We start from the raw sequence: 27,051 nt of genomic DNA, 5'->3' as shown, positions 1-27,051 counted from the left end.
TTTTTTTTTTTTTTTTTTTTTTTTTTTTTTTGCTGTACATGGGCCTCTCACTGTTGTGGTCTCTCCCGTTGCGGAGCACAGACTCTGGACGCACAGGCTCAGCGGCCATGGCTCACGGGCCCAGCTGCTCCGCCATATGTGGGATCTTCCCGGACCGGGGCACGAACCCGTGTCCCCTGCATCGGCAGGCGGACTCTCAACCACTGCGCCACCAGGGAAGCCCCAAGAGAGAATTTTACAAACTTTTAGTACAACTTTAAAACACTGTTGTTGAATATTTGTAGTATATTAATCCAAATTATTTAACTGCTGTTATTGGTCTGTTAAAAATCTAAAGATTTAAAATATGTATTTTTTAATGAACTAGTAATCTTTTATTTAAGTCAATACCTCCTCAAATGAACCAAGTAATTATTAATTGATTAGATCATTTACTTCTATAAACCACTGCTATCTTTAAACATGTTATAGCTTACAATAAAAGAGACTCTTTTCATTGGCAATTAATGGGCATTTAACTGTTTTCCTTTCACATTAGTTAATATTATAAAATGCATACATTTTTGTTTTGTTTTGTTTTGTTTTTTGTTTTTTTTTGTTTTTTTGCGGTATGCGGGCCTCTCACTGTTGTGGCCCCTCCCGCCGCAAAGCACAGGCCCCGGACGCGCAGGCCCAGCGGCCATGGCTCACGGGCCCAGCCGCTCCGCGGCACGCGGGATTCTCCCAGACCAGGGCACGAACCTGCCTCCCCGGCATCGGCAGGCGGACTCCCAACCACCGCGCCACCAGGGAAGCCCAAAATGCATACATTTTTAATTTCTTCATTTCTAGGTGTTTAACTTGTAAATGAAATAGCTATCTTACAAACGTTTACTTAAAAAACATAATTTCTTAATACACAGCGAGTACTAATTGATAAAAAACATAAAAGGCTGATAATTCTTTCCTTATTTTGGGATACATCTGGTTTACCTAGCAACTTGAGCAGCTGTAATTTCATTAACGATGAAACAAGACTACTAAGAAAAAAATCTGATCATTTCAAATTTTATTCACAAGAACATTGCTATTTCTGAATGTCCTAGAATGTCCTCTTATGAATTATTTTACATAAAGGAAATAGTCTATCATAGCTCTGTGTTTCATTTTCCTATATCAGATTTGCCTTAATAACCTGCTTATCGTTAAATAAACCGTAAACCAATAAACACAATAACAAATCATTAGTGAAGTATTAGAAAAGAATATCAAACGGAGCTGCTGGGCATATGCATAAATCTGTCTAAAGACACAAGTCTTTATCCAAGAGGCTAAGTGCGATTATTAACCATCTTATAAACCCAAACAAGACAGAGAAAATCAACAAAATGATTATGCTCTAAGCACACATTCTTACTAAAATGTCTATTTCATAAGGGAGGGGTTTTTTTGTTTTGTGTTCCTAATGTATCCCCAGTGCCTAGAACAGTGTATGGCACATGTAGTGTGATCAGTAAATACATATTGATGAACACCCTGTGAGACAGCCCATTTTACTTCGTGGCCAAATGCAAATTTTAAAAAAGGAGAGAGAAGAAAGAAAAAAGTGATGCATATAGGTGTATAATATGAAATACTACATTTATAAATTTACGGACTTTACAACTTTTTGGTCATCTCTCTTCTTCTAGGACATTTTCTCTTCCTCCATTCTGTTCCTCCCACCCCTTCCAATTCAAAGTAAAAATCAGAATCTATTTTCTTCTTTCTCTGGTAAACATATGGTAATTAGTAGATAGGGTGCTGATCTGAACAGAATTCATCTTCTTTTACTCTTTCTTAAATGTGACACATGATCTATTTCAAACATCTGAAATAAAAGCAATTTAAAAAATAATTGTTGTCATTCTTGCTTCTTTAGTACGTGGTTTTCTAGAAAAGTAAGAATCATATATTTGGAAAGCTTTATATGGCACCTACTAGAGACATTCACTAACTACCAAAAACAAAACAAAAGCAAACAATCAAGTTTGGGCCAAGAAGAACACACAATTCTGAAAGCAATAACAATAGAATATGTACAAAGGCTATAAATGTCAACAGAGATCTAATAGAATTTAATAGAATTTCAACAGCATTCTAAAAGCCTTTATAAAATGTAAGCTCTGAGGCAGGTGTTTTTTTTTTCCTTATTCTTCATTGATGTAATGCCAATACTTAAGCCAGTGCCTGACACATAGTAGGCAATCAGTAAGTATATCTTGATGGAATAAATATACTTCCTAGTTGTACAAGTGTGACATTTAAAAATTGTTTTTCAAAAATTTTAGACATAAGATTGAAAAATAAGCTCATTGAAGTGAAATATGGGTGAGGGCACTTAGCTATATAATGTACGAAATACGTTGGCCCAAGACAGTTTTTTTTTTGTTTTTTTTTGTTTTTTTGCGGTAGGCAGGCCTCTCACTGTTGTGGCCTCTCCCGTTGCGGAGCATACGCTCCGGATGCACAGGCTCCGGATGCACAGGCTCCAGATGCACAGGCTCAGTGGCCATGGCTCACAGGCCCAGCCGCTCCGCGGTATGTGGGATCTTCCCGGACCGGGGCACGAACCCGTGTCCCCTGCGTCGGCAGGAGGACTCTCAACCACTGCGCCACCAGGGAAGCCCCCAAGACAGTTTTTACGTACCATATTTTGGGTCTTTGTCCTCAGATAAACTAACGGTGTGCTTTTCCCATAAACAATAAAATAGTAGACTTATCATTCACGATGAGAGCCACATGCCTACCAATTCAAGATTTTCAGACTTCAAAATACAATAGAAGGGCTATAGGCAATTTCTTTTTTAAGATGTTCAAATTTGCTTTTATTCTATTTTGATGGAGTGCTGAGCTTGAACAAGGCCTTTCAGATACTTCACTATTTAACTTGTTCATTTAACTTAAAAAGTGAAAAACCTGTGTAATTAGTAGACAATCCCCTCAGCTTGGGCTAGACCAAGGTTACTGAATCAAGACCATCAACTAACCACACACAAACCATCACAAAGCAGTATATATCAATAAAAGTTCACAAACCACAAACCAACAGCATATACACATTTCATCCTCAAACTGAATTCATTATATTAAGCAAGTCTTAAAAAAGCCATAATGCTTGAGATCAGAAATAATCCCATTCTAGAAAAGACACATATGTAGAAAAGTCCACTTTCATAATCACAGATCCAGAATGAAGAAATGAAATCTGTGTACTCACCTGGCTAATGGGTTCTTTTGTAGGGGGCTTTCCTCTTCTGGCTGTGCTAGTAGCCAGGGTCGTGGTGGTCTCCATAATTGACGTGGACATCTCTGACTGCATGGCAGTGGCTGTCGACTCAGTTGTCATAGAGGAAGGCACTTCACCAACCAGTCTCACATTTCCCACTATGGCGATGTTGGCATCATTTTCGGCTGCCATATTCAGAACTTTCAAGCCATTGTAGTAAAGCCCAGAGAGCTGACCCTGGAAGGGCTGGCCCTGCTCTTTCCCGCCAATTATTATGGTTGCTTGGCTATTGAAGATTGTGAGCTGACGCCCTGTAAAAATAATATTACATACATGCAAAAATGTTGATTGTGAACTCTACATTCTACAAAGGATGATAAAACAGATCTTTCATGGGGTGGATAATGAGAGCAATAAACTATAAGAGAGGCATTTGACTCATAATTCATTGCTTATAAATGAGGTGTCCATGAAATGCATAATCATTGGCAAATACTTGTAAATTCTCAACTTATTATAAATGTAGTGCTTTTGCTAAAAGACCAATCAAAGATACGTATTATAAATTAATTTTTAGTGGATTCCTTTCCCCTTTTACCTCAAGATCTTATACTGTTGGTCTCTTAAGTCTAAATTGTTTAATTAAAAATGAGATATTTAATATTTCAAGTATTTGTCATTCTAAAATTACCACTGGTAGAAACTCATCTATAGCAGCTGAACTCTGATTTTAAATTTATGGTAAAAATTTCATAATTCACATAATGGCCACAGGTATCTATATGCTCTTCTTTAGAAATGTGTATTTTTTGAAGGCAATAGTCCATTGTTATTTGAATTATTCTGTTTTCCGGCAAATACACTGAAAAGAAACACATAGTTTACACTGAGCGTGTCAGAGACAAAAAAAATCCAGAAAGATTTTTCTGATTGGCTTTCAGCAAGTCTATTAAAACAAAACAAAATGAAAAAAAAATATAGCTTCAGATGTAAAAAGCAGCTTCAGCAATGATACACAAACCGATGAGAAATTATGGCACATTTCCATCAAACAGCAATCCTCAGCACAACAGTACCAATATCATCAAATTGAGTATCCAGTTTTAGCAGATTGTTCTCTGTTCATAAAAAGCATGCACACAACTTTAAGTTCAGTTTTAATTAGGGCTTGTTCCCAAATGCTCTTAGAAGGTTGCAAACGTTAAAGGGACTTCATTTTGACTGGCAATCCATATTGCCCACTATTTAAGATGCCTAGAGTTTAAACCAAGAGTTGTTTTTTTTTGTTTGTTTTTTTCAGGACCATAATGAAGATATCAGAACTACATATATTTTAGTTAATAATTTAGAGGCTGGAACATGTAATATAATCTATAAATGATTTATCATTTTGGGTTAATGCTTTCTGTGAGTACCTTCATAGATTGAGTTAGTGGATTATATTTAACAGTCCCTTTAACCTTAAGTTAACAGGGTAAGATTATTAAACAGCTGGTACGTCTAAAAATGTATAGAAATTATTATACAAGGAATGCAAATATTACTATCTACATTTTACTGTTTTAAATTTGTTTTTAATTTAGTTTTACGGAAAATTTATTTTTTATGTTTATTAGTGTTACAATGAAGTACTACTTGGTTATGTTCAAATTATTTTTTTATTTGAAGTTTTAATCAATGTTTTTTACCTTTGTCGAGTAGCCATTCATCAACTACTCGACCAAGTCGATATGGAATTCGCTGTCTAGCAATCGCCAGGCGCTCGTTATCATTGTTTCCTTTAAAGTTTAAAGAGACATTTCATTGGTTAAAATCTGTAAGGTCAAAGGTTAAAAGTTAATACTTAAAGCTTGAGCTATACAGTTGCCACATGATTTTTTTGAAATTTGGAATTTTAAAAAGTTCTACCTAGAACATTTCATGTTTCAGACTTGTCATTCATTCATTTATTTTATTTTAGCAAACAAAATTATTCCTATGTTAATTGAAAATTAGAAATCTGCATTTGAGCTAGGTTATTAAAACTTATGTTATAGACAGACCCGAACAACCAGTTTAAACAGCATATAATAGCTTTACAAAAAAATGAACATTGATCTCAGGGTTTTGTCTTTTTGATGTTTCTTATTAACTAGTTAAACATGTTCAGGTGAAACAGGTTTAAGTTTTCAAAATACATTCAATCTCTTCTTATTCCAGATTAGTAATTTATGAACACCAAACTTAATACCATCTTCGGCACACTGAAGCATCTAAAATAGGCCTAGCATACTTTATGTCCTATTCAGAAAAGAGAAATTCTTATTCATCTCATTTAAGGAAACCACAAAGTCTGAACAGTTCTTGTATATTCCACACAAATTGGTTTATCAACCACTTGGACATCACAAGGGAATACATCTTGCATCATCAAATATGTTATGATAGGAAAAGGCTTTGACAAAAGTGACTCTTGAGTGTCCTTCAGTTTCATTTAAAACTTGACAGATTGAGGCGTATGACATTTGGAAAAAATTATATGCTCAAATATTTATTAAACTATTCTAAAGAAGGCACGATAACTTCAGGAACAAATACAAGCCACAACAGTGGTCCCTATTCATAGCTCTAAACTAAGTGGGAGCCTTGATTCTTTGAATAAAAAATCATCTGATAAAAACATAGTTTAAATTGACCTTGAATAATGCTTGCAAATAGATGACTGTTTTCTTGATCTATAAAGCACTTAGGAAGAATCTAGACTGCCATCTCAGCACTCAGTCATGTATATTGCCAGAAGTTTTTCTATTCTATGAAAATTAACTAATGTGGAATTTTGAACTGACACATTTTGGTAATAGCTCACATGAGGACTCAGAGGTGAAAGAAATGTTGAATGGTAGGTAGTACTGCCCACAAGAAAAGACTGGAGCATTTTACTAGGGAAGATAAAATATACATTTTTCTCAGATTTAGAATAATTAATAAATGTTTTCTTAGGCTAGTTTTATTTATATACTATACCTACCCACCATAAACCCACCATATTAGTCACACACTTTTAGAGAAGGAGAAAAGAACTATCATTTAGACCTTATCAATTTGTCCTTTGAAGTTTTATATGACTGAAAATATTTCATATATTAGTATTTAATTGAAAATGTAAATACCAAAGTGGAACCAAATATATAGTTTAATAAAAAAAATTGATATCTCTCTGTATTATGAAATTATTAAAATGTTATAGTATTTTATCCTATGGGAACATATTTTTGGTATATTGATAATTTTTTTAAAAGGATAAAATAGCACAAATTCCAAGCCTATCTTTGTTTTCAAGAAGTGTGTACATTTCACGTTCTCTTTTGTGTGCTTGTATACATATATCAATATATTTGGAAAAATATACTAAAATTTAATATTACTTGTCTTATGGCAGCATGATTCTTGATGAATATGTATTTTGGCTTATATGTGATTTATGTAATGAACATGTTTATGTACATAATTTGATAAGCAAATTAAATACTTTCAAAAACACATACCCTTTGCTCTATGGACTTGTGTGTAGAGCAACACTCATACCAATTTACACTATTATACCTCTCCTGACAACTTTATAATTATGTGGCTCCTTGTGCTGTTTTTCATGCTAGAGTGTTCCCATCATCAGAAATGATCTATTTCCTCAGACACTGCCCAAATCTAGGCTGCAAATCACCTCTTGCCCAGTTACTACTACAATATAATAACAGACATCTCTGCATCCTCTCCACAGCAATCCCACCCATTCTCCACATGTCAGCCAACACCCTATCATGCCGCTTGTCTATTATAACCCTCCCATTGCCTTCAGGATAAAATCTCGACCACCTGATGAGGCTTATGATGACTTCCACGATCTGGTCTCTTCCCACCTCCCCTGCCCCATCTCATGGCTGTCACTGTCTTGGTCTCCTCTTTCCATCCTCATGAGAATTCTTTCCATTCTTCTAAAGCCCTCCTTTTACCTCTGGACTTTTGCACTTGCACTCTCCTTTACTTGCAAGATTTTCCTCACTCCCATCCCATCCCATCCTCACCTTTCCTTAGCCAAACACGACTCATTAACGGAGTCTTCTTGGCAGGAACATTATTTCCTCAGGAGGTCTTCCTTGACGTCCCCAAGTTAAATTAGGACACCTGAATATATGCTTTCCTGACACCTGATACATGCTCTTTTGAAACAAGCACTGACCCTGTAACTGCATATTCAATTAATATTTTCTCTCTGAACTCTGAAATTCCATGAGGTCAGGTATTATGTGTAGTGTTTATTGTTGTATTCTCAGTGTTTGCACAATATCTGTCATAGAACCTTCTATGAAATATCTGAAGAATGAAGTAACAAAGGAAATCTTGTTTTAAATTCTGATAGCTTCTGTGGCACCATTATCTCACCTCCACAGGCTAACAACATTCACAGGAAAGCAAATACTTGTGCCAGAGGATAGATCACATGTAGCTAAGCCTCCCTTTGTACTTTCCAAAGGAAACATCAAATATTTCAATTATAATTTTATGTCTTTAATGATTATCACTGATTTGAACATCCGTACAATCAGTTCATTATTTTTTTTTATAATAACTGCCCTGTGCCACAAAGTAGATAAACACAGTCATTATTTGCAGGGAAAGTAGAGAGAAAAGTCTTAAATAATACAGCTGGAGGAAATGGAAGCCTTTTGAATGATTTTGAAAAGAGTACATAAAAACACAAGAATACATATACACCCACATGCATACAGACATACAATATGCCCTCATACCTTTAACTGGCACTCACAGAACAATTAACATGATCGATATGGCATGATTTAAATCAACCATAGTTCCTGAAGATTCTTGATGAGACTCAGCTAAAAAGAGAACCTACACTGCATTCCCAATGAATAACAAAAAGGTGATCTAACAACAACAACAAGAAAAAAATAGAGTGGGCAGCAGAGATAGGTATAAAAAGACACTAATTTTTAAGACAAGTACCCACACAAATGGGCTCATACAATCCCATAACCCATAGATTTCAGATGTCTTCTAGTTGAGAGTATTTTTTTTTAATTGAAATATTTGATTTTGAAATCCAAGGACAGACTTTATTCTTAGTTGGCATAATGGATAGGAAATCAGATGGCGCTTACTTCACTATATGTTGACTTTATTCTCCAAATCCTTTGTTTTTCTACTAGAATATAAAACTAATGACTTTTCTTGTGACAAAATTGTATATAGGGGCTTCCCTGCTGGCGCAGTTGTTAAGAATCCGCCTGCCAATGCAGGTGACATGGGCTTGAGCCCTGGTCCAGGAAGATCCCACATGCCACGGAGCAACTAAGCCTGGGTGCCACAACTACTGAACCTGAGCTCTAGAGACCACGAGCCACAACTACTGAGCCTGCGTGCCACAACTACTGAAGCCCAAGTGCCTAGAGCCTACGCTCTGCAACAAGAGGAGCCACCACAATGAGAAGCCCATACACTGCAACGAAGAGTAGCCCCTGCTCGCCACAACTAGAGGAAGCCTGCACACAGCAACAAAGACCCAACACAACCAAAAATAAATAAATTAATTAATTTAAAAAAATTGTATATAAGTACATTATCAACAAACAAAGGCACATCTAAATAGAGTGACAATGCCTTCCTAACAGATGATTCCCAAACCCCTCTTAGTATTGGGTACAAAATAGCTCCAATTGTTTAACTTCACCAGGAATAAGCCCACATTTTGCCTCTACCTCATGATTTTCATTAACAAGCTGCACATGGAAAGGCATAAATGAAGTACATTATTTTAAGAAAATGCCCTAAATGCATTTCATTCCTTTACAAATTCATGGTGATATGTTATTTATAACATATCCAGTAACTCTGCATGATTGTATTCATTTTATTTAATCCCGTCCTTACTTTGATATGCTTCTAAAACTTTACATGCAATATAAAGGACATAAAACAACCCATCTGATCAGGAAAGGTCAAAGATAAATATAATTTCTGGTGACCCTTACTTTTCTTTGGAAAGTGTTGGGATCTGATACCAAGCAAGCTGGGATGTAGAAACACTACATGGACTTTCTTTGGACAGTCAAAGGTTGCAGGCTTATACAGATAGAAGAGGTTAAAAACAAGGAAAGTGTACGTGAAAATTGAAATCAAATGAAAGGCGAGAAACTATTTTCAACTTCAAGTATCCTAAATCAGAGGTAAGGATAAAGCAGTAGTGACCCACTTGTCAAAGACCAATTCATTTTGGAATTATAAAAAGTGTCCAAGTAGAGTTTCAACTTTTTAAAAAGCATGCAAATCAACTACAGTAATCTACTGAGTACATAAATTAGGTTTATAAAGCCAGAGCTTCTCACTGAATAAAGGATAATAATTTAGTTGCATACTTCCTTTACCCCAATAAAAGTGGAATGAGGTTTTTCTTTTGATTTACTTTCTTTTTCCTCCAGTTAATTTTATGTGGGTTAAAATTGTTACCTCCACTGAAAATGTCACCAGCAACATACATGTCTCTGTTGAAGTAATTTTCAAGCAATAAAACGGTATGTAAAATTTGGTTTACTTTTCTTTGAATTGTTGAAGGATTCAGTATTTTTTTTAATTAATAAATTTTTAAAATTTAAATATAATTGATATATAACATTATATCAGTTTCAAGATTCAGTATTTTTGACAAGAAGCAGGCCCCATCTAGTAACACTACTAATTGATAGGTTCTAGCTCTAACTGGTGTGACCATTTGAGTATAAGGTACTGTACATAATGGATATTTCGAACAAGGTTCCACAGGTGGAGAATAAGATGGAAAATCTGATAATTCATACTTAAAAGTGTAGCACCCTCAATTCTGATTGAATTCAGGATAGTTTTACTTTCCCACCTAACCGATAATATTTGGTCACACTACAGTATATTAATTTTTTATAAATCAGTAGACTTCAAGGAAACAAGAATAATTTCAAGGAATCAAAGTAAGCAGCAAGGAGTAATAAAACTCAAATCCTTGGAGTTAAATTTCATGGTGGTACTCACAAAACAAAGGGAAATAAAACTGTAATCATATTTTTATGACTATTGGTCATTAGAGACAAGCTACATGAACTTTGCTAACACATATATTTCTCCTCTCATTTTCACAGATCTCCCCTGAAGTGTAATTTCTCTTCAGAAATAAAAGTGGCAGTTTTGATAAGACATAGTAATATACTTGGAAAACAATAAGGAAAAGCAACTTTATGAACCCACCATTTGTTCAGAATAACCTGAAAGTGAAAACAAAGATACTCGCTTCTTCTGAAGGTTTCCTGTTTCCTCTTTTTTAACGCTGGGAAAGGAAACACAAAAGGGTTCTTAAATGCTGTACATACTTCCAGAGAAGATTAGGAGCCTGTTTTTAGACTTTTTGTTTTTAAATGAGAACGCGGCATTTGGATATGCCTAGGCCCATAAAGCAAAGTAAAAGTTTAACAAAGTTTTGCAAAATTACTCTAGTTTTAAAAGCAGCATTATCACATTATTTCCAACTACATGCTGTAAGAGTAGTTGTTGTACAAACCATACAATACAGTAATAACTAATTTAGCTGGCAAGGCTCCAAATAAGTAGATTTTGAACACTACTGACACTCCTCAAGGGAAAAAGTTGTGAAAAAAATATAGCTGTTCTAATGAAGATATTTGCCCTACGTATTACATGATTTGCTGTATCATTAAGATATGTACATAACAAACATTTGGCTCCTACCTACTTCTCCAGTTTCATCTTGAACCATTTATTTCTAACTCTTTAAATTCTAGTCACTGTGGACTTCTTTCAAATTCTACAACCAAGCTAATCCTCTTCGAAGGTGCCATTCACCTTGTTTTGCAAATTTCCTGCATTTCTCTGTACGCCTCAACACTCCCACCTATCCCAACACGCACACATACACAGACACAGACATCTGAGTCTGGCCAACTTATTTCTTCTTTTGATATTAGCTTATATGATTCTCAAGAAAGCATTTTCTGGATCCCTCCACCAAATTAACCTAGAGCCTTCCATTATGCATCCTTCTAACACTTAGTAGCAGTAACTGTAATTGTGATGAAATGGTTTCATGTAACTGATTCTAGATTATGGGCTCCTTGCAAGTAAGGACTATATGTAGTCCATCTGTTCACTGTTTTATATACATACCTATATATATATTTGAAAATACATACAGTGAATTTTGCTTGGACTTCATATTGCCTTTTTTTCTTCCTTGCCCACCTCTTATCTCTGCTCTCATGCCACTCATCGATAGCCCAAGGCATGCATTCATGTCTACTCTTCCTAGACATATCTCATGTACCCAAAAGATTTCACCTTCCTTCTCTAGTTCCAATAGCCAAATCCTTTGTTTCTTTAGTACAGCTTAGCTATACATTAGGAAAGCAATCTGACTCAATGAAGTTAACACATAAGCACTGTGTACCCAAACTACTGTTTCAGGTATATATCAATACATCACATAGAGACTATCATTAAAGGGCTTAGATTTTGGCTGGGGAGTCAAGGGCCAAAATGAGGAAAGTTAAATGGAAGCTCAAGATAATAGATAACTATGCATATGTATACAATTAACCACTGCTTGAATTGTAGCTGCCACAGAAGTTCAGAGAGGGCACTGGATTAGAACAGACAAAGAAGGTGTGATAGAACCCAAAGAATTTTACCTAGATCACAAGGAGTCTAAGTTTTATTGAAATAAAAACCAGATAAAAATGTGTTGTAATGTGGATATTAACACCCCAAAAGTTGATAATTGATTATTCTCTTTAATTTCATAAAGCTCTACACTCCTACCTCTATTTTTTAAGTAAATATATTCTCTAAAAGAATACATTTTGGCTCAAACTAATTGCAAATACAAATACATATGCCATGCAAAGTGAAACTTGTAATACACACAATGTTAAAACTATTGAATAAAATACTATGCTATCTCTTTGGTGGGGCTAATGGCAGACTCTGGGAGGGCTCACTCCAAGGAGTACTTCCCAGAACTTCTGCTGCCAGTGTCCTTGTCCCCACAGCGAGCCAAGGCCACCCCCCACCTCTGCAGGAGACCCTCCAACACGAGAAGCATGTGGGATCTTAGTTCCCACACCAGGTATCGAACCTGCACCCCTTTAGCAGAAGCACGGAGTCTTAACCACTGGACTGTCAAGTTTGATGGTTCTGCTGACGATCCAGTGGGGATTCCCAAGCTGAAGACACTGCTGGCCACTGTGGGCTGGAACTTTGGCACTCAGAAGTGAGTTGTCAACCAGAGGGCAGACAGCAGAGGCAAGAAGAACTACAATCCTGCAGCCTCCGGAATAAAAACCATATTCACAGAAAGATAGACAAGATGAAAAGGCAGAGGGCTATGTACCAGACAAAGGAACAAGATAAAACCCCAGAAAAACAACTAATGAAGTGGAGATAGGCAACCTTCTAGAAAAAGGATTCAGAATAATGATAGTGAAGATGATACAGGACCTTGGAAAAAGAATGGAGGCAAGGATGGAGAAGATGCAAGAAATGTTTAAGAAAGACCTAGAAGAATTAAAGAACAAACAAACAGAGATGAACAATACAATAACTGAAAAGAAAACTACACGAGAAGGAATCAATAGCAGAATAACTGAGGCAGAAGAACGGATAAGTGACCTGGAAGACAGAATGGTGGAATTCACTGCTGTGGAACAGAAAGAAGAAAAAACAACGAAAAGAAAAGAAAGCCTAAGAGACCTCTGGGACAACATTAAATGCAACAACATTCGCATTATAGGGGTCCCAGAAGGAGAAGAGAGAGAAAAAGGACCTGAGAAAATATTTGAAGAGCTTATACTCAAAAAATTCCCTAACATGGGAAAGGAGATAGCCACCCAATCCCCGGAAGTTCAGAGAGTCCCACACAGGATAAAACCAAAGAGAAACATACCAAGACACATAGTAATCAAATTGGCAAAAATTAAAGACAAAGAAAAATTATTGAAAGCAGCAAGGGAAAAGCGACAAATAACATACAAGGGAACTCCCATAAGGTTAACAGCTGATTTCTCAGCAGAAACTCTACAAGCCAGAAGGGAGTGGCATGATACACTTAAAGTGATGAAAGGGACAAAACTACAACCAAGATTACTCTACCCAGCAAGGATCTCATTCAGATTCGATGGAGAAATCAAAAGCTTTACAGACAAGCAAAAGCTAAGAGAATGCAGCACCACCAAACCAGCTCTACAACAAATGCTAACGGAACTTCTCTAAGTGGGAAACATAAGAGAAGAAAAGGACCTACAAAAACAAACCCAAAACAATTAAGAAAATGGTCATAGGAACATACATATCGATAATTACCTTAAATGTGAATGGATTAAATGCTCCAACCAAAAGACACAGGCTTGCTGAATGGATACAAATATAAAACTCATATATATTGCTGTCTACAAGAGACCCACTTCAGACCTAGGGACACATACAGACTGAAAGTGAGGGGATGGAAAAAGATATCCCATGCAAATGGAAATCAAAACAAAGCTGGAGTAGCAATACTCATATCAGATAAAATAGACTTTAAAATGAAGAATGTTACAACAGACAAGGAAGGAGAGTACATAATGATAAAGGGATCAATCCAAGAAGATATAACAATTCTAAATATATATGCACCCAATATAGGAGCAACTCAATACATAAGGCAACTGCTAACAGCTATAAAAGAGGAAATCGACAGTAACAAAATAATATTGGGGGGCTTTAACACCTCAGTTACACCAATGGACAGATCATCCAAAATGAAAATAAATACAGAGACAGAGGCTTTAAATGACACAATAGACCAGATAGATTTCATTGATATTTATAGGAAATTCCACCCCAAAACAGCAGATTACACTTTCTTCTCAAGGATGCATGGAACATTCCCCAGGATAGATCACATCTTGGGTCACAAATCAAGCCTCAGTATATTTAAGAAAATTGAAATCATATCAAGAATCTTTTATGACCACAACGCTCTGAGATTAGAAATCAATTACAGGGGAAAAAATGTAAAAAACACAAACACATGGAGGCCAAACAATACATTACTAAATAACCAGGAGATCACTGAAGAAATCAAAGAGGAAATCAAAAAATACCTAGAGACAAGTGACAATGAAAACACAATGATCCAAAACCTGTGGGATGCAGCAAAAGCAGTTCTAAGAGGGAAGTTTATAGCTATACAAGCCTACCTCAAGAAACAAGAAAAATCTCAAATAAACAATCTAACTTTACACCTAGAGGAACTAGAGAAAGAAGAACAAAATCCAAAGTTAGCAGAAGGAAAGAAATCATAAAGAGCAGAGAAGAAATAAATGAAATAGAAACAAAGAAAACAATAGCAAAGATCAATAAAACTAAAAGCTGACTCTTTGAGAAGATAAACAAAATTGATAAACCATTAGACAGACTCATCAAGAAAAAGAGGAAGAGGACTCAAATCACTAAATTTAGAAGTAAAAAAGGAGTAGTTACAACAGACACCGCAGAAATACAAAATATCCTAGGAGACTACTACAATCAACTGTATGCCAATAAATGGACAACCTGGAAGAAATGGACAAATTCTTAGAAAGGTATAACCTTCCAAGACTGAACCAGGAAGAAACAGAAAATATGAACAGACCAATCAAAAGTAATGAAATTGAAATTGTGATTAAAAATCTTCCAGCAAACAAAAGTCCAGGACCAGATGGCTTCACAGGTGAATTCTATCAAACATTTAGAGAAGAGCTAACACCCATCCTCCTCAAACTCTTCCAAAAATTGCAGAGGAAGGAACACTCCCAAATTCATTCCATGAGGCCACCATCACCCAGATACCAAAACCAGACAAAGATACTACAAAAAAAGAAAATTAAAGACCAATATCACTGATGAATATAGATGCAAAAATCCTCAACAAAATACTAGCAAACAGAATCCAACAACACATTAAAACGATCATACACTATGATCAAGTGGGATTTATCCCAGGGATGCAAGGATTCTTCAATATAAGCAAATTAAACAATGTGATACACCATATTAACAAATTGAAGAATAAAAACCATATGGTCATCTTAATAGATGCAGAAAAAACTTCTGACAAAATTCAACACCCATTTATGATAAAAACTCTCCAGAAAGTGGGCATAGAGGGAACCTACCTCAACATAATAAAGGCCATATACGACAACCCCACAGTAAACATCATTCTCAATGGTGAAAAACTGAAAGTATTTCCTCTAAGATAACGAACAAGACAAGGATGTCCACTCTCACCACTGCTATTCAACACAGTTTTGTAAGTCCTAGCCACGGCAATCAGAGAAGAAAAAGAACTAAAAGGAATACAAATTGGAAAAGAAGAAGTAAAACTGTCACTGTTTGCAGATGACATGATACTATACATAGAGAATCCAAAAAATGACACCAGAATACTAGAGCTAATCAGTGAATTTGGTAAAGCTGCAGGATACAAAATAAATGCACAGAACTCTCTTGCATTCCTATACACTAATGATGAAACACCTGAAAGAGAAATTAAGGAAACACTCATATTTACCATTGCAACAAAAAGAATAAAATACCTAGGAATAAACCTACCTAGGGAGACAAAAGACCTGTATGCAGAAAACTATAAGACACTGATGAAAGAAATTAAAGATGATACCAACAGATGGAGAGATATACCATGTTCTTGGATTGAAAGAATCAATATTGTGAAAATGACTATACTACCCAAAGCAAGCTACAGATTCAATGCAATCCCTATCAAATTACCAATGGCATTTTTTACCGAAGTAGAACAAAAAAATCTTAAAATTTGTATGGAGACACAAAAAACCCCGAATAGCCAAAGCAGTCTTGAGGGAAAAAAATGGAGCTGGAGGAATCAGACTCCCTGACTTCAGACTATACTACAAAGCTACAGTAATCAAGAAAATATGGTACTGGCACAAAAACAGAAAGACAGATCAATGGAAGAAGATAGAAAGCCCAGAGATAAACCCATGCACATATGATCACCTTATCTTTGATAAGGAGGCAAAAATATACAATGGAGAAAGACAGCCTCTTCAATAAGTGGTGATGGGAAAACTGGACAGCTACATGTAAAAGAATGAAATTAGAACACTCCCTAACACCAAACAGAAAAATAAACTCAAAATGGATTTGAGACCTTAATGTAAGACCGGACACTATACAACTCTTAGAGGAAAACAGAGGAAGAACACTCTTTGACATAAATCACAGCAAGATCCTTTTAGATCCGCCTCCTAGAGTAATGGAAATAAAAACAAAAATAAAGAAATGGGACCTAATGAAACTTCAAAGCTTTTGCACAGCAAAGGAAACCATAATCAAGACTAAAAGACAACCCTCGGAATGGGAGAAAATATTTGCAAATGAATCAATGGACAAAGGATTAATCTCCAAAACATATAAACAGCTCATGCAGCTCAATATTAAAGAAACAAACAACCCAATCCAAAAATGGGCAGAAGACCTAAATAGCCATTTCTCCAATGAAGACATACAGATGGCCAAGAAGCACATGAAAAGCTGCTCAACATCACTAATTATTAGAGAAATGCAAATCAAAACTACAATGAGGTATCACCTCTCAGCAGTTAGAATGGGCATCATCAGAAAATCTACAAATAACAAATGCTGGAGAGAGTGTGGAGAAAAGGGAACCCTCTTGCACTGTTGGTGGGAATGTAAATTGATACAGCCACTATGGAGAACAGTATGGAGATTCCTTAAAAAGCTAAAAATAGAATTACCATATGACCCAGCAATCCCACTACTGGGCATATATCCAGAGAAAACCATAATTACAAAAGACACGTGCACCCCAATGTTCACTGCAGCACTATTTACAATAGCCAGGTCATGGAAGCAACCTAAATGCCCAATGACAGATGAATAGATAAAGAAGTTGTGGTACATATATACAGTGGAATATTACTCAGCCATAAAAAGGAACAAAATTGATTCTTTTGTTGAGACGTGGATGGATCTAGAGACTGTCATACAGAATGAAGTAAGAAAGATAAAAACAAATATCATATATTAACACATGTATGTGGAACCTAGAAAAATTGTACACATGAACTGGTTTACAGGGCAGAAGTTGAGACACAGATATAGAGAACAAATGTATGGACACCAAGGGGGTAATGCCGTGGGGTGTGGGGTTTGTGGTGGGATGAATTGGGTGATTGGGATTGACATGTATACACTGATGTGTATAAAATTGATGACTAATAAGAACCTGCTGTATAAAAAAATAAAATAAAATTCAAAAATTATTAAAAAAATACTATGCTCGTTGGTAAGAATTTGAGGGCAATATGCTAAAATGAAAATATTTGTGTTAGGATGGAGGGATCATGAGTGATCTTTTTCAAATTTTAATTTAATATTATTGATACTGTATTTATAGGTATTCCAATTTTGCTCCCACCATTTCTTAAACAAAAAAGAAGCATTTTCTACAAATTAAATGTAGTGTCTTAATTCAATGTTATAGCAAGAGAGGGTGGGACACCCAAGTGCCCTGTCAGTCAGCCCACTTATACAGCTAGAAAGAGGACTCAAGTAGGGTAATGCTGTATTCGTGACTTATGCTTCAGAAGCCACCCCAGCTACTTCTGTGAAAGAGCAGGCCTTTGTATTCAGTTAAACAATATCTTCATATGAGACTGCTGTGATGCTGGGCATGGAAAGCCACGTCTACTGCAGAGTTCAACAGTGCTTTGGGGAAGAAATTAGAAGCTAAGTGCATTTCTAACTGGCTTAAGAAATTTCTCCCTTCATGTCCCTCTGTTATGTGGAACTATATTAAGAGATCTAGTGTGCCTTTATACAAAGATTTCTAAGAGCATGTGTTCCTATTAGCTACTTACATTCAAAAATTTTATTCTGGATATTGTTCCATCAGAAGAATTAGAAATAAAGGTAATCTTGTGAACTTTGGGTGTCATTGCCTGTAGGTAATATTTACAGGTTCTTCCCTAAGCCTTCTAGGCTGTTGGGTTCCTAATGCAAAAAACACTGAAGTATCATATCAAAAACCAGCAGCGAGAAATGAAAAGCAAGAGGGACAAGCAGATAAGAAAATACAGAACGTACTCTGATAAATTAGAGGTCATATTCTGTTATCACGCATACTAAACAGTCCTTTTGTGGTAGCCGTGTAGCATTTAACACAGAAGAATGGTTTAACAGCTACAAAAACAGACAGGGCCACTGATGGATATCACTCAGTTGTGAGACTAAGAAAAATGAAATGTAAGAACAGACCCACAGTACCTTACAAATGGCATTTTGCCATTTCCCCAGATATGAGAATCTTAAGCCCTTTCTAAGTCAACATTTAGGCTTATTCTCCGTAATAGGAACTTATATATATTCTAAGACTTCTTTTCCCAGTTCTTGATTTCTGAAAGTCAGAGAAATATGTGGTACAGCTGGATTTTCTACCTCCTCATACCAACTTTGACTTTCAGTGTATTCCTCTTAATATTTAGACTGGTCTATGAAAGAGGAAATAAGTAAATGTCTCCTACATGGTCTGATATAGCCCGTAAATGGTACTGAGAAAGTTCCTTATCCTCCAGGAAGAAAAGTAAGTCTGATTACTACTGCATTCTAACCTCATTTTCAATGGACTTCAATCTCTCTCCTCTACTTGTAATTGGAAGGCAGGAAGATTTTTTTCAATTAGAAAGATGGGGTTTGTCAACTGCACACAAATTATTTATGATTAAATGCCCTGGAAGTGCAAAGGATAGGCTGAGATACAGCTGTTGAATCAAGGCCAGCCTCTTCAGTTTCATAAAATGTAAAACCTCTTACATAAAACAACCAGCTTTTTCTTTTGTAGACAAATGAAACACTATGGATTTGAACTAGAAACCCTAAAATAACTTTCCTCCAGTAAAATTTTGTTTTGGCTGTCAGCAATTATTTCTTAGAAGAAAGTACTCATGTGGTCAGATTCATTGTGGAACAAGAACCCTTGGTGGTTAAGATATTGGGTTTTAATTCCTGGGTTCAAATCCTGGCTTTACTATTAACTAGCTGGGTAACACTGGGCCAGGAGCATAACACCTCTGAGCATCAGTTTTCTCATCTGTGAGATGAGTATTTGTAAGAATAAGTGACATAATATATGTAAGTCTCTTAGCACAGTGCCTGGCACAGAATAAGCATCCAGTAAATATAAGCCATTATATTATGATTGTGTCATTATCTGTTATCTGGTAAAATTTGCCTAATATGATATATTTAGAAATACAGAGATCACAGAAATTGTTTCTCAACCATATGAGCACAGGAAAGTAGTTGAGGTAGGTGTGAAAAAGAGTAGAAAATAAATCTATTTTTCTTTCCTAGGACAAAATATGGCCAGGGAACTGATTTATTATAAGTGATGTCCTGAACCCTACAGGTGCTTTGTCAAAATCATTGCATTTTCTCCTAAGCAATGTCAGCTTCATTCTCAGAGGTTTATGCATGGCTACACGTAAACCAGTGGGAACAACTGAAAGGAGGTCATTAACTTGAGGTGGGCACACAAAAAGAAAAAGCCAAAGGCACCTGCCCAGAGGGAAAATAGCATTTAGGGGACCACTATCTGTTCAGTAAAGCAGCATGGTGACAAAGCCGCTCCTGGAATAAGAAAACTTTAGATATCACTGAGGTCTCAAAATGACATTTTAATCTGTATTTTAATGATTTTAAGAGATGCACTTCAACTAGAATGTCTTAAACTCTTCTTTTCCCCCCATAATGCTTGTGACAAAGAAGGGCCACAGAAACTGTAAACAGAAGCCGGCACCGTGTGGCCTAAAGCAAGTCAGTCCTATTATCTGTAAAATGAGGTCAGTGGACTGTAAGGCCCACAAGACGACCTCCAGTGCTAAGGACTGATGGCCCCAAGTTTAAGGTAGGATCAAGAAGACATGCATTAGGCCATCTTGTTAAAACATTCTGTCTGTGGGTTTTTATGATGGATTTAATTTTAGAGCCATTAAAAACAAAATATCATCAATGTTTCTAACACTGCAAATATCTTTAAAGAGTATGAAATCTTTGACTTGGTAGGGTTTTTTTTCCTGTTCTTTTTTTAGACTATCTCATAGTTTGGGAAATTTATGAAGAGTTTTGGTCGTCATCTACAGAGACCTTTATAATTAAGCCATTACATTTTCCTGATATGTTTAATGTTCTAAGCTTGTCTTCTTTCTTCTTTCAGCTGTACAGACACACACCCCTCTCACCATGTAGACATTCCTCTGGCTTCTTTCTACCCACCCACTGAAGCACGTCACTGCTCTGACAGCCATTTCAAGAGGAGAAAGGCAGGCAGAGGTTAGATTTTAGGAGATTTCAATTTTATAAGAAGTAGGTAAGAGGATGGGAGGGAGGGAGTGAGTACACTACGACGTTTGAAAAGAGTAGAGGTTTGTCTCCTCTTCATTTTAAATGCTTAGCTCTAAAGAGATGAGAGGACAATTTTAAGAGGGAATCTAAATGACTTCTTCAAATCAATGGCTGCTCTTTGCAAAACACTTTGTCCAATATTTATCTAAGTAAAATCTCTTCTCGGGTATCTCAAGCACCTGTGATCTGGGGAACTGTACTTTGGGAGATATTCCTGGTTCAGGAAACATCCTCATGAGACTTCCCATCCAGTGAAATCTGACAAGAACAAACTTGAAAACCTGCCAGGTAGTGGCCCAAGTGTAACTCTGAGCCTGAGTGGAGATCAATTGAAATCCAGACATCCTACAGGATGCAGTAGTTTCATTGTATCACTTAGAATAAGACCATGAATTTCTCCAGTGCCGGCAGTACTTCCCTTTAAACTTGAGCCATCTGTGATTTCTAGTGGATCCCTAAATACCGAACAGAATGGAGAGAAGAGGAAAGTATAAAAATGTCCAACAAACTTTAAGCTCATGCGCCATTAGTTAGGACATTTGGAATTGATCCCCTCACGTGTTCTTCTCTGTCATTTTATAATCCAGCACATCTATAGTTAGATAGTGTCATTTTCAAGGATAGGGCTAAACAAATTGGGCCACACAACTCTGGCCTAATTAACACTTCATTTAAATTTTTTCCTGAAGTCTTTGAAATCCAACTGGCGACTTGCAGTGACTTCAGTGAAAATAAATGGTTTGTTGGCATCCTCCACACAAGAACCCTTCAAACACTTCCAGACTGTTATGAGCTGACTTGTGTCCCCCCCCAAATTCATATGTTGAAGCCCTAACCCCCAGTGCCTCAGAATATGCCTGTATTCAGAAATAGGGCTTTTAAAGTTATGATTAAGTTAAAATGACTCCTTTATAATAGGCCATAATTCAATCTAGCTGGTGTCCTTATAAGAAGAGGACACACAAAAAGACACCAGGGGCATGCACACAGAGAGAAAAGACCATGAGAAAACTCAGAGAGAAGGCAGCTATCTGCAGCCCGAGGAGACAGGCTTCAGAAGAAATTAACCCTGCTGACACGGTAACTTCGGACTTCTCTTCTCCAGAACTGTGAGAAAATAAATTTCTGCTGTGTAAGCCCCCTAGTCTGTGGTATTTTGATATGGTGGCCCTAGTAAATTAATATAGAGATAATTTAAAACTATTTAAAATCATATATTGCTGGCTTATTCACAGACCTTTGATGTTAAACAGATATGACTGTATTTTGCCACTAATTGCCAAAAAGTCTAGAAATGAGTACTTTGGATTTGCATTTTAATAAAGTACTACATTAGTGTCAAACTCATATCCATTTTAATTTTGGTTAAATAATACATTTTGTCTTTTTCTGGATTTGCTGCAAATCATAATCTGCACAATTTTGATAGTTAAGCCCAGTTACAAAGCGAACTCTACCAATTTATATTTTGTATTATTTAAGTTAAAAGATAATTATAAAATTGATCTTAGTATGAAATATATATATTTAGGCATTGGTCCATTATGTCTATAGAACAATTTTTACAAAAGGAACTATTTAACCTTTCATATCATTAAATGAAATTTCTCAAATTAATAAAAATTATGTGATATTATCATTTTCTTTAGTTTGTGGCCCCCTATAGCTTCATTAACACAGATCACTGCAGTACTATTAAAAATTTCGCAAGAGGGAGGAGATATGGGGATATATGTATATGTATAGCTGATTCACTTTATTATAAAGCAGAAACTAACACACATTGTAAAGCAATTATACTCCAATAACGATGTTAAAAAAGAAAAACAACAACTTGACAGAGTGTGGGGATCTTTCAATGTCAGTAAATACATAAAATCAATTTAAATTATTTTAATCAGTTTAAAAAATTTTTCGTGTTGGTGTTAGAGTTCTAATTTATTTTAAAAGTTCCCATGTCAAAAAATAAAAAAAAACTACATAAGGTAAATCTCTACTAATGCTAATGGTTAAATTAGGTGAGATTCTTTTATTGAAATATACTGGTTTTCTTCAATTTACCAAGTATTGTGAGATCACAAAATGTTTATTGTGCCCACTTCCAAAACTCTAAAAACAAATTTTAAGTCCCAGAGGACAGAGCCTATATTATTCATACAAATTTCTATTCTTAGAAACTGCCTGAGGAATCTTTTAAAATAAACACAAAAATTATTCTGCAAGACGGTAATTAGTTTTTTGGGACTTGCTAAATAGTCATGCCAACAACAACAAAGAATAGCAACTTTCACTGTTAACTTGAAATATTTATCATCTGCTCAAAGCTGGATGGGTGTCTTGTTCTGTTCTCATTCTCTTTTGGGGCTTATCACTAAAGAATGATGCCAATTCCAAGCCTCTGTGAAACAGTCCTGCCATAGCGTGACATCCTCCACTGAAAGTGCCCAGGGACGGTGAAAGGCCTGGCAAGTGGATAACTGTACCAATTGGTGCTAAAACAGAAAGGCTTGAGCTCTATATGCATGTAATCATCTCAAGGTCCCTTCTATTTCCTGAGAAATTGGGCACAGCTTTACCACTCCTACCTGTAGAGCCAGACTTCAATATACCTTTCGGCCTGCTTTTTACTTGGGAAGATGCTTGGTAGAAGGGAGTGGAAAAGCTTTGTCAGTGCCCTCGACTTCTGCTCTCTTCTAATGTTCCTGGGACCTGCATCCTTAAGAGAGCCAAGCCTTCATCCTCAACACCAGTGTCTTTCCATCTCCACTCTCCATGCTATAATATACTCCAAGCACCGTCTGGACTGCTGTATCATCTCCTTTAGCTCCAGACATTCATTCTGGCTCCCTCTAGTTTATTTTCCACACTTTTAAGTGGAGGGGTTATTTGAAATGTGTTTCTGCCAATAGACTGTAAGCTCATGAGAACAAGGACTGCGTCTGTTTCTGATCACCACTGTATTCCCTGCAGAGGGCCAGGCACATGGGAGATCTTAAAGGAATGTTTTTGAATGAATTACTAAATCAATTAATGAACTGTACCCTCTTAGACACTTGTTTCTTCCACTATCCCTTGTCCTTCACATTATCATACTGAATCTCTCCACCCTGGACTCTTTATCAGTCCTGTCTCATGCTCCCAGCCTCTTCTCCATGATCCAGACTCACTGATTCCATCCTACATTTCCTTCTAATGCTGCTTATTGCAGGTGAAAATAGGTACCACAACAGTGATTGTTTTTCTAATCAATACATTAGGAAAACAGAAGAAATTCCATAATAAGTTTATATACAAAGTCAATTCTCTTCATGAAATCTGACACAATGATTCTCTGCTAACTATGTGTAGGGACATACAACGATTTTAGTTTGGATAGGAAAATGGGGAGTCAAAAGTCATAGGACTACTGATCTTTTTTAGGAAGTCCTTGGGCATTCTGAGGAGAAACATCACATATAAGCTCTTAGACATATATAAATACATTATATGCTTAATATTTCAATCAAAAAATAGACAAACATGAAGGAAAAGAAGGCCTATGCTATAATAACTTGGTATTTAATAAAGTTTATGCCAAAAGAGGTATATGCAAGCCATGTTTTTCTTTTTTTTTAGCTGGCAGTGTAATACACTAAACAAATCTCTGAGCTGAAAAAGCGTGGGTAAAGGGTCCCAGGCCTGTCACTAATGACACGTATAAACAGAGATACTTTATTTGACTAGTCTTAAAACAAAAAAGATTTTAGGTTGCCATATTTTTGCATTTGATGACTAAGACATTTTATCTCATGACAAAGTAAGGGTCACAACATAGCATACTATCAAGAATACACAGCTTTTTAAACACTTTACACTGTCGCGATAACTTGGGTGAAAATTATACCACATGTAGCTGACATATTTCTCACCAAAAAAGAAAAGTCTCCTTTTAATAGCCGCAAGAGAAGAAGTTTCCAGTTTGAAATTTGTGAAATCTTGATTTTCTAAATATTTAATCTATAAGGCTATTAACATTTATGGAAAGATATGATCAAGTCTGAGTTTATGGGAGTTAAAAAAAAAACCCAGGTTCAACTCTCAGTAATACACTCAACTCAAAGACATATTACTTAAACTTTCCAAGTGTCATCACATCTGTCAAATGGGGATAAATTATGAGATTATTTTTAAGAATGAGATGTAATTTGTGTTAAGCCCCCAGGTTCTGGTACATAGTTGGTGTTAACTCTATGATGGCTACTTTTGTTTTTATAGATTACACAGAATCACAGACCTGTAGAAATGAAAAAGACTTTATAGCTAGAGTCTGGTCTAATTCCCCACCTATTAAGGATGGTTTTGATAACCTTGACACGTTGGCCTCTTGAGCACCACAGAATTAGAAGAGAGTAGGAAAGGTACCATGGTCTATTAAGAGTTTAAGTAAATTATCTCATAAAACTACTATGTTCATGTTATTTCCTTTTAAAAGGAAATGAAAAGGTAAAGAGAGAACATCATCACACATTATGGGAAAATACAATAGACCTTCTTGTTTGGATTTGTTTTGGTTTGGCTATACATTGAAATACTCTAATTGCATTCAATCACTAAACTTAGTTTTTCTAGTAAATGGCTTTTAGGTGTATTCAACACAAATAACAGGAAAGTTCAAAGTATGAAACTGAAATTACAAATACAGCAAAAGAAAATAAACAAATACCTATAATCCTTGGATTCCTATTGCAAGGGCAAGAAATTGGTAACATTATGAAAGCTACTTAGAAAAATGTAAATCAGGAAAATCAGATTTTCAAAAAATGTCTATATGTGTAGAAACAAAAATATAAAAAATAAGATTCCAAAATGAAAAATATCAGACCTGAGAGAAAGGCATTTGATTCTACTATACAGCTCTCTCCATCCTCACAAATTCTACTCCTTCTATAGTCCATTTTGGAGAGCCACTGAAGAATTGAGAAGCAGGAAGATACATAATAAAAGCAATTTTAGGAAGATAAGCAACTAGGCTGTACACCTAATGGGTTAACATACTGAAGAACATAGATAGTCTATAGCTGATAATAGGAAAATTGTGGTAAAGGTCTTACATAACTAAAACAATGCAAGTGCAGATAGAAAATGATGGAAACTGGGGAAACATTGAAGGAGGAATTACTGGAAACTAGTGGCTACCATTGGATTTAGTGCTTTGATGGGATAACTAGAAAGATTTTGATATATGGGGTAATAAGGTGAATTACGTTATTAATAACATGATAGGAATGTCAGAGGGTAAGATGGTTTGGGGAGATATAATTCAGTTATAGAGTAAGAATTCAATTGCAATCAGGAATATAAATCTTTGTAAAAATGAAACAGTTGTGCTCATCACTACCTATTTGCTCAGAATATATTAAAATTTAACAGGAACATACCATTAGCACCAGTTACCAGTCTTGTCCAGGTGGACACTACTAATTTCACTTTATCATCATAGACTCAGAAACGTGCTCAAATTCTCCTGAGAACCCAGGGGAACTCAATCTGGAAACCTATGGGATGTCCCTAACCCTAGGTCCATGTTGAAACTGCCCCCAAAAGCATTCTTTTGTCATAGTATAGATATCCCTTAGAAACCCACAAATTCTGGAAGGAAGTGGTTCTGATTGCCCTTCCTTAATTACTCCCTCAGCTTTAGTTAGTAGGATTGTTATGAAGTTATCATAAATACCCCATCACAAAGAGCAAGACGAATTTTTGTGCTATTTTGGAATCTTTAACCACCTGTGTTCTTGGGTTCATTCTCTCTCCTGTATGGAATGGCCCTATCACCAACATATGTCCATTCTAGACCAGACTCAGATGTTACTTCTTTTAAGCACTAAACGTGTGTATTCTCCTATCTATTTCATATCTCTTCCAGCTCTCATATTTACCTTTTACGCTATATAATCTTGCATTTCCCATACAATTCATGCTTCTCTAATGATTTATCTTTCCTCCCAAATTATACTTCAAATTCTTGTAATGTAAAGACAATATTTTTTGCTTCTCTGTTCCCCACCGGTTTAGCCCACCATGGGACAACCATAAAGGGTGTCTTAATACACGCTCATTGATGGATCAGAGGAGTAACGGAGGCTTTTGGCCTCCATTAGCTCCTTAATGTAAAATGTGTTAAAGAAATGGATAGGTCTAAGACTTCGTCTACTGTTAGCACTTTAAAGAATTTTATCCATTTTCTGATGCTTTTAAAAAAATTTCTAGTTGCTTACCTTTTTTCAATGCTTTCTAATTCAGCA

General features: G+C 36.0%; 1 protein-coding gene across 2 annotated transcripts in view; it reads right to left on the bottom strand.

The window, feature by feature from the left end:
• Positions 1-27,051, bottom strand: part of NRXN1 (neurexin 1) — a 1,152,893-nt gene that overhangs the window by 139,458 nt on the left and 986,384 nt on the right. The window contains exons 20-21 of one of the 2 annotated variants that reach the window (XM_007470152.1): positions 4,936-5,025; positions 3,239-3,558 (exon numbers count right to left, since the gene is read on the bottom strand). In XM_007470152.1, coding sequence (XP_007470214.1) covers positions 3,239-3,558; positions 4,936-5,025 — 410 coding nt within the window. The remainder of the gene's footprint in view (positions 1-3,238; positions 3,559-4,935; positions 5,026-27,051) is intronic. The other variant, XM_007470153.1, reaches the window with a different exon arrangement.

This window comes from Lipotes vexillifer, unplaced genomic scaffold (genome assembly GCF_000442215.2).
Source record: "Lipotes vexillifer unplaced genomic scaffold, Lipotes_vexillifer_v1.1 scaffold1411, whole genome shotgun sequence".
NCBI classification, from domain to species: Eukaryota; Metazoa; Chordata; class Mammalia; order Artiodactyla; family Lipotidae; genus Lipotes; species Lipotes vexillifer.
This window is presented reverse-complemented; position numbering and strand designations above follow the sequence as displayed.